Below are 9,225 nucleotides of genomic sequence, written 5' to 3'. Positions count from 1 at the left end.
CCGTGTAGCCCTTACGTCTCACACATCTCTTATTTAAATGGACCGTGTAGCCCTTAGTACCCTTACGTCTCACACATCTCTTCTTTCAAATGGAGCGTGTAGCCCTTAGTACCCTTACGTCTCACACATCTCTTATTTAAATGGACCGTGTAGCCCTTAGTACCCTTACGTCTCACACATCTCTTCTTTCAAATGGAGCGTGTAGCCCTTAGTACCCTTACGTCTCACACATCTCTTATTTAAATGGACCGTGTAGCCCTTACGTCTCACACATCTCTTATTTAAATGGACCGTGTAGCCCTTACGTCTCACACATCTCTTATTTAAATGGAGCGTGTAGCCCTTAGTACCCTTACGTCTCACACATCTCTTATTTAAATGGACCGTGTAGCCCTTAGTACCCTTACGTCTCACACATCTCTTATTTAAATGGACCGTGTAGCCCTTAGTACCCTTACGTCTCACACATCTCTTCTTTCAAATGGACCGTGTAGCCCTTACGTCTCACACATCTCTTATTTAAATGGACCGTGTAGCCCTTACGTCTCACACATCTCTTATTTAAATGGACCGTGTAGCCCTTAGTACCCTTACGTCTCACACATCTCTTATTTAAATGGACCGTGTAGCCCTTAGTACCCTTACGTCTCACACATCTCTTATTTAAATGGACCGTGTAGCCCTTACGTCTCACACATCTCTTATTTAAATGGACCGTGTAGCCCTTAGTACCCTTACGTCTCACACATCTCTTCTTTCAAATGGACCGTGTAACCCTTACTGTACGTCTCACACATCTCTTCTTTCCCTCTCCGTGTAGCCCTTACGTCTCACACATCTCTTCTTTCCCTCCCCAGTACAGCATGTTTCTCACCACCGCGCCCCCTCTGCGCCGGGGGAGCACGCCTCTGCCAATCAAGCACCAGCTGAGGCGGGAGGAGGCCGTGACGGACGACTGCGATTGGATCCCGGGCCTGGACAGCGAGCCCGCCGTCCTGCCCATCACGGACACGGGGCTCCTCGCCCCCGGGGGCGAGTCGTTCGGCCAGCTGACGGCGTCGGCCAGCGCCTCCTCCGCCTCCTCCACCCTGCCGGCGTGTTACCAGAGCCACGGCGGGGCGCTCCGCATGGCGCTCCTGGGGCAGACCGGCGTGGGGAAGTCGCTGCTGGCGCTGTCGCTGGCCGGCCAGTCGGACCGGTCGCTGTCTATAGACTCTGATCCGCAAGCAGAGGGTAATGATTGGCCCGCAGAGGGACAGTGGTTGTGTGTTTATTTCAAACAGAGGGTAATGATTGGCCCGCAGAGGGACAGTGGTTGTGTGTTTAAGTGTTTATTTCAATAATCTCTGCTATGTCTCCATTTCATTTCCACTCACCCTTGCAGAGCAGCCAATCGCATAATCACATTTTCTGGGGGGGGTTTAACCCATTTTGGACTGAGGTCGATAAAAAAAAGGCTTCTAAATCCTAATAGTTTTCTGAAAAACCCATGTTTCTATGTCAGTGGTGCTCAACCTTTTTCATGTCAAGGACCCCCAGAATTATCTCTATTGGGCCACGGACACCCATCTCAAAATATATATTCAAAGATTTGTGCCACATTTTCACGACTTTTCAAAAATAATAATAATGCTTTAAAACACCAAAAAGGGGTTCCGGTTAAAGTGACTCCGACCAGCCGATGAATTGTATGTACCGTACAAATACAGTACAAGTACAGTGAACGAGACCTTCTTGCCGACGCCATAGTTCAGAGAACCTGCCATATAGACCGATTCCGTAGCGGGTCTCATGGTCACAGCCTACGTATTTCCTGTAGGCGGACTCGACGTAGCTGCAGGGGTAAAACCCTCACCAGGCGCATCTCTTCCACTACAGTGAACGGCAGAGTGACTGATGTTAGTTTGCCTCAAACTTTACTCCTTTACCTGCTTTTTTACTAACACTAACATTACAAAGATGCCCAGAACATCGAGATGAACCTGTGTAGTTTATGGCTGCTCCAACAGTAAAAAAAACAATAAAAAAAAACGGAATGTCAAAATATCCACCGTGGTGGCGGAGAGCAGAGCCATTGAGTAATGGTTGAGACAAAGCAGTGAAGGGTCCTGAAAGATACATAATTTCAGTCTTACCCAATACCCAATCTTTCTGTTTTATGAACACAAGGCTGCTGTATTTTATACCTCATACTAAGCATTTAAAGTATGAGGTATAAAGTACAGCAGCCTTGTGTTAATAAAACAGAAATATTTGGTATTGGGTAAGACTGGCGTTATGTATCTTTCACTGCTTCGTCTCAACCATTACTCAATGGCTCTTGTCTCCGCCACCGTGGTGGATATTAGACATTCTGTTTTTTTTTTGTTTTTTTATGTTGCCACTACTGTTGGAGCAGCCATAAACTACACTACACAGGTTCATCCCAATGTTCTGGGCATCTTTGTAATGTTAGTGTTAGTAAAAAAGCAGGTAAAGGAGTAAAGTTTGAGGCAAACTAACATCAGTCACTCTGCCGTTCACTGTAGTGGAAGAGATGCGCCTGGTGAGGGTTTTACCCCCGCAGCTACGTCGAGTCCGCCTACAGGAAATACGTAGGCTGCGACCATGAGACCCGCTACGGAATCGGTCTATACAGCCAAGGCCATAAATCGTTTAACATTGATCCGCCCGTCCTCACCCTTTTACAGTATCAACGGGAAGATCTAGCCCCAAAAAACATAAGTCACGTGTCATTGATCTGACCCTGGACAGCTCCGTCAATACATGAAGTGTTCAGGGTTCCAAATTGTGACGTCTAATCATTGCCGGGCAAACAAATGACTACTGACACGAAACGTTATTAGCCATACTTAACTCATTCTGACCTGAGTTCAGATTCATACGAGGTTTCCACTGCACACACACTGGTCTGATTAACCCATTCTGACCTGAGATCAGATTCTAAAAATGTCAGTCGTTCTTCGATTTTTCAAAAATAGCAGACCTACAAGCTCGTAGCGCGCCACTCGGTGGCGCGCTATGAGCTTGTAGATCTGCTATTTTTCAATAGCTAAAGCATAACATGGCGCTAACACCAAAATGGGTTCCCGTTCAGAATGGGTTAAGGAGGCTGCTTTGTACTGTATATACTGTATATAACTAAGAACTTTCTAGGTATGTAATCGCATCGTTAAAAACCTTAAATATGGTATAGTTAAAATATTAACTCGTATATGTTGAGTTGTTGACAGTTTATATACTGTATGAGGCCAAGCGGATCCTCAAAGGACGATGCTGGTGGTCTGGAAGCCAGTGGATTCCATCCATTTCCAGTATGAAAATCAACTTGCAGGGACTTGAAACTTGCACACGGTAACTCATTTTGACCTAAAAATGTCTTCTACATCCTGACAGTTTTCTGAAAAAGCTATGTTTCTATGACAGTCGATTTTTCAAAAATGGCAGACCTACGAGCTCGTATGAGCTTGTAGATCTGCTATTTTTCAATAGCTAAAGCATAACATAATGCTAACATTTAAAGGGGATCCCGTCCAAAATGGGTTAAAGCACGGATTGAGTTGAGAAGCCTAATCCCGAAAAAGGAGTTCCGGGAAAATCCCTAATACATTCTGTAAAGTTTTAATAATGTAAACAATTATTTACAGAAATGAATGGGCGATGAAGTCTATATTTATGAACGATGTTTGGCCAAAGCTGTTGAACGGATAATGACATGACGCAGGTAGCATTAAGCCCTTAACCCATTCTGACCGGGCACCCATTTTGGTGTTAGCATCATGTTATGCTTTATCTATTGAAAAATAGCAGATCTACAAGCTCATATCGCGCCACCGAGTGGCGCGATACGAGCTTGTAGGTCTGCTATTTTTTGAAAAATCGAAGAACGACTGACACATTTTTAGAATCTGATCTCAGGTCAGAATGGGTTCATCAGACCAGTGTGTGTCCAGTGGAAACCTCGTATGAATCTGATCTCATGTCAGAATGGGTTAAGACAACCTGTGTAAAAGAAAGTGACGTTGACCCGATGATTATGACGTAAGAGTAGAATGGATGTTGTTTCGGCTCTGGGGGGTGGGGGGGGGGGAGGGGGAGGAGGAGGAGGAGGGGGGGCCTCTCCACTCACCCCAATCAATGTGTCTGTCAGCGAGGATAATCAGTGCCAGTCCTCTCTCTGCTATACAACTAACCAAACAACCAATCAATCAATCACTGTCACAGAGTGATGTGGCGTACTGTTTGCCCCCTTTAATCCATTTAAGCATTCTGTTCTACTTTAGCTATTGAAAAATAGCAGATCTACAAGCTCATAGGTCTGCTATCTTTGAATATATATTCTTTCAGAGCGAAATGTTTTGACTCAAATGTTTGCTTCTGGGAGGTCCCTGGAACTACATTTTCAGATGGGCCAAATACAGATAATTCTGGGGGTCCTTGACATGAAATTGTTGAGCACCACTGAACACAGAAACATAGGTTTTCTTTTACTTTAAGGATTTAGAAGACATTTTGTAGAATCGTCCTCGGGTCTAAATGGGTTAAGCGCTGTCACTATGCTGACTCGCACCATGCACTTTACCTGCCAATAACACTCAGGAGACTCCTTTTATTTGACCATTTCTCCTGCGCCAGCATTTTCTCCTGGGTTCGGGGGATTGCACCCTTTTTGTGCTGTCAAACGACCCGGTCAAACCTCTCTCTCATCAATGAGAGAGAGGGAATGTTGCTCTTTTACCCTCTCTATGTCTGGATAAAGTCCAGTCCCACATACAGTGTACACATACTGTACACACATGTACATTAATTGAATGCAATTATAGAGAGAGTCATTTTAAGAAATTAGTGGTTGTTATTATTACAGATGGCTCTTTTATCGCTTCCGTCGTCAAATGTATGCAGGCTTACTGTACTTTCAGCTTTTTAATTCTAAATGAGTAAAGCCTGATGCAAGTATCAAAGTCCCCAAATCCACCAGAATACTGGAAATGACATCCACTTTGTTACAAAGTTTCGGGGGGAGAACCTCCTCCCATCCACTTGCATTAAGTTGCTCAAAAGCGCATGAGGCGATTTCACTCCTCCTTCCGGGTAGGAACAGAGTGCATTCTGGGATGGATTGCCTCAATATGAAACATAGCGTTCACGTGCCATGGCCCCAATAATAACATGAACATGCGCAATGAACGTCAACGGCCCAGCGCTGGCTCGAGCTGCAATGACAAATTCGGCCACTATGTCCATTTCGCCTCAGGGTTTTTCCTCCCGGTGCCGTCTCTATTAATATATATATATACTCTAAGGGGAGAACCTTACCCAACCTTATCTGACGGTCTGATGTTGCCAGGCTCCCTCTCTGAAGGGGCTCGTGCTCCTCTTTACAGTGGGGTGTACAGTATGTAATGTCATCCACGGTCCAAACACTCAATCAGCCTTGAGTGCCGAGATGTCTCCCATCTGCTGATGACATGGGGTGGTCTAGAGAATGTTCTATTGGCTGAATGCCATACATATACAGTATATATTGGCATGCATGTCATAAAAGTATATAGGGGATGGGGTTACGTTGTAGCTTTGATGCTGGATGAGCCTGCTTCTGCAATTGACTGTTCTTGATATCATTATTATGTCGAGGCTTTATCCCAAAAAGCAGCACAGACATATTTTGTGGAAAAAGCTAATCTAAACCTATGTACTAGTGTAGTTCGTCAGTGAAATACTTTGGGGCCGTAATGGCCGACTGGGTAGAGAGGCCACCTGGAAGGTGCCAAGTTCGATTCCCGGCCTCTGCAATGTGTCCCAGTGTCCCTGAGCGAGACACTCAACCCTTTACGTGCTCCGGCTGAAAACAGAATTTTTGCCCATGAGATCAAATGGGTTTAAGTTCTAATGAATGACTTCACGTGGAGCACTGGTTGTCAACGTGGTGTCTGGGACCCACAGCAGGGGTACCTGAGGAGTTTCCTGGTGGTCCCTGGCAAAATAATCTATGATTGGACCCTTCCGAGGCTGTCCAAATAAAGGCCTCCAGTTTTTGGTAATCGGGTGACCACCGCTATCACTGAGAACTACAACATGGTGTCACTGAGCTGCGGTGAAGAGCAAACCACCATTCTCCCCAGCCCTTCTCTCTGTTTTTACTAAGCACCGGTGGTACTAAGCAACGGTGGTTACCCAGACTCGCTCTACACGTCTGGGTAACCAGACGCTGTAGTATGAATAAAACCCATTTTGGGCGGGAACCCCTTTTGGTGTTAGCATTATGTTATGCTTTAGCTCATAGCGCGCCACCGAATGGCGTGCTATGAGCTTGTAGAACGACTGACATAGAAACATAGCTTTTTCAGAAAACTGTCAGGGTGTAGAAGACATTTTTAGAATCTGATCTCAGGTCAAAATGGGTTAAGGGTCCATTTGGCTCCATTTGTATACACTGAGAATTTGTATGAACAAAGAGGAGGCATATTGGAGTCATACAATCCATGAGCTTAGATGCTCGGTGTGGCGTGTGCGTGTGGCGTGTGTGTGTGTGGTGTGTGGCGTGTGTGTGTGTAGTCCTCTGTGTGACATCCAGTGTTTGTTCCCAGGAGAAGGCTACGAGCGAAGTGTGACAGTTGACGATGAGGACAGCAAAATCCTGGTCTACGACAACTGGAAACAGGTGAGTTGAAGTCTGCGCCTGTCAACAACTATTACATAACCCATCGTCCAATCACAGTTATTTGACTCTTTGTCAGCTTTCTGATTGGTCCCTGGCTGACCAACCAGCAGACCCCTTCCACCTTGTCCCTCCCTGGTTCCCTCCCCTATTTCTGGTTGTTTTATTTGCTCAAAATTTGAAAGATATACAAAAAATATATAAAGATTTAAAGAAATGTATGCCCGGTCACTATGCTTGCACCCGAGATGTTCCTTGTTACCGAGGCCAAGTTTCAAGTACGGACTGATGTCCAAAATAGGCCATATTTAATGATTTAATTTGTTACAAAAATAGGGGAAATAGCCAATCTGGACATTGTATGTGCAGATTGGAGCTTGTATAGGTCAGCTATTTCAACAATATTTGTATTGTGGAAAATTGTGATTATGCAAAACGTATTGGGATTAGGCGATCATTTAATTATTGTGACAGGCCAAATGCATTTTTGCTTTTATAATAATAATAATATATCTGGTGTGGCACATATGCAATTCCTTTTCTCTTATCAGATTTACGTTTAGAAATGGGGAGTGTGCGTGTGTGCGTGCGTGTGCGAGCGAAAGAAGCAGGTGTGTGGTTTAATTTGCCTAGAAGGATGGAGGGACATCGTATGCCTCTGCTTTTGACATCCCCCCCCCCCTCTGGCCATTAACCCATTCTGACCGGGCACCCATTTTGGTGTCAGCATCACGTTATGCTTTAGCTATTTAAAAATAGCAGATCTACAAGCTCATATCGCGCCACCGAGTGGCGCGATACGAGCTTGTAGGTCTGCTATTTTTGAAAAATCTAAGAGCGACTGACATTTCTAGAATCTGATCTCAGGTCAGAATGGGTTCATCAGACCAGTGTGTGTCCGGCGGAAACCTCGTATGAATCTGATCTCAGGTCAGAATGGGTTAATGTTTATGGCTTGTGGGGATAGATTGTTATCCCTCCCTGCTTCTGGTCAGACGGAGTACATGCATTTCCTTTTGGGAGATGTAGACCATTTCAAAAATGGTGTAAACGGCAGATCTACAAGTAGCTCGCATGTCGTGAACATGTGATGCGACACGTGAGATTGTATAGATAGTTTGTTTTTGTTAGCTATTTGTTGTACGACAAAGGGCTTGCCTTAAGTTAATAACATGTTGCTCCTTTTTGGGTGTTTTTTAGTTTTAACAGTTTGACTGCGGAAAACGATTTATCAGACTTTTAATCAACCCCCCTTCACTGCCGAGATTGTTGTATTACCTTTAGAGCATACGCTGAATTATTTGGGCTTTTAATCCGCGAAAATCGAGCGAAAAAAGCTTCCCCCGTTTGTTATGAACGGCTGGACCACCCGCCATCTTGGTACACCCGGAAGACGCAGCACAGGACCCTCCTCCATGAGGCGTTGAACCCCATTCGTTTACATTGGCCTCAATTTCCCAGAAGCCCTAGCAGCCCACAGCATGTGACGATTTCCGTTTCCTCATCAAAACAGATGCATCTACACTCTTTCTCTGCGGCGAAGACGGATTTTCTTTTTAATTATTACATTGCGGCGGATTAAACACATAAAACAAAAGTCGCGTATCTCCGATATGGCAGCGACATTAACCTGGAGTAATCCATTCAAAGCACGGAAACTGTTAATGAATCAAACCCAGTTTGAGTTTGTGTGTACATGCATACATGTTTGTGTATGAGGGAGTGAATGGCAGGAAACGAGGCTACATCTGCTTGTGTGTTCACTTTTATATGCTTGAAGCAACAATAATGACCCTTGAGGCCACAGCTGGGGTTTTTGTTTTCTAATCATATGTGGGTTCTCTCTCACGTGGAAAATCATCTTGACTGTCAAAGCTGTCCAGTCACATAGCCGTGGCGGGTAGAGACTTGGAGCAAAGGCGCCAGGATTTAACCATCCATCCATACATTTATGCTTTAAGTGTAAATCATGTGAATGAATGGTTTCCGCATTGGTGATTTTTTTGTATGGGGAAAATCTTTATCGGCACCAGGCAGCTGAAGGGATGCAGAGCAGCTGGTGAAAACTTCACTGCTAAATCAGGAGCAGCATAACAGTCATGATTGCTAATGTGGCGAGCAGCACTGTCATTAGCACGCTCTATGAACAACATTTTCCACATTCCAGATGTCTACTCAGCCTTCAGGGGCTATACCCCCACCCCCACCCCCCCCTTAAGGATAAATTATTTACACAAGAGCCACATTGAGCTCCGGGAACGCCACTAAAGGCTTGCGTCAATGGCATCGAGTCTTTTCATTCAACTTCAGTTTTTTTTTTATGATCCTTTCCACCTAATTACCTTGTCTCAACTCTAATCTTCTCCACATCACGCTGTGCGATAATATTGATCCTGTGCTGTGAGACCAGATATCGTCTGGGACTTTAGTCATCATGACAATTTGATAGTCTTGGTGTGTGCGACCCACTACCGTTATTTATTTGATAGCTTAGATTTTACCCACATGAACCCTATAGCATACCTACAGTATTCTGGTATTCATTCTGGCGCCTAATTATATAGGCA

General features: G+C 44.8%; 1 protein-coding gene across 1 annotated transcript in view; it reads left to right on the top strand.

Moving 5' to 3' along the window:
- Positions 1–863: 863 nt before the first annotated feature.
- Positions 864–9,225, top strand: part of rem2 (RAS (RAD and GEM)-like GTP binding 2) — a gene marked incomplete at its 5' end in the record, with an annotated part of 54,608 nt that continues 46,246 nt past the window's right edge. The window contains 2 exons of the mRNA XM_083782208.1: positions 864–1,233; positions 6,588–6,661. Of these exons, the coding sequence (XP_083638334.1) occupies positions 864–1,233; positions 6,588–6,661 (444 nt within the window). The remainder of the gene's footprint in view (positions 1,234–6,587; positions 6,662–9,225) is intronic.

Source organism: Protomyctophum parallelum, assembly GCF_964188405.1.
Source record: "Protomyctophum parallelum genome assembly, chromosome: 14".
NCBI lineage: Eukaryota > Metazoa > Chordata > Actinopteri > Myctophiformes > Myctophidae > Protomyctophum > Protomyctophum parallelum.
Note: the sequence above shows the minus strand (reverse complement) of the source record. Positions and strands in the feature narration are given on the sequence as shown.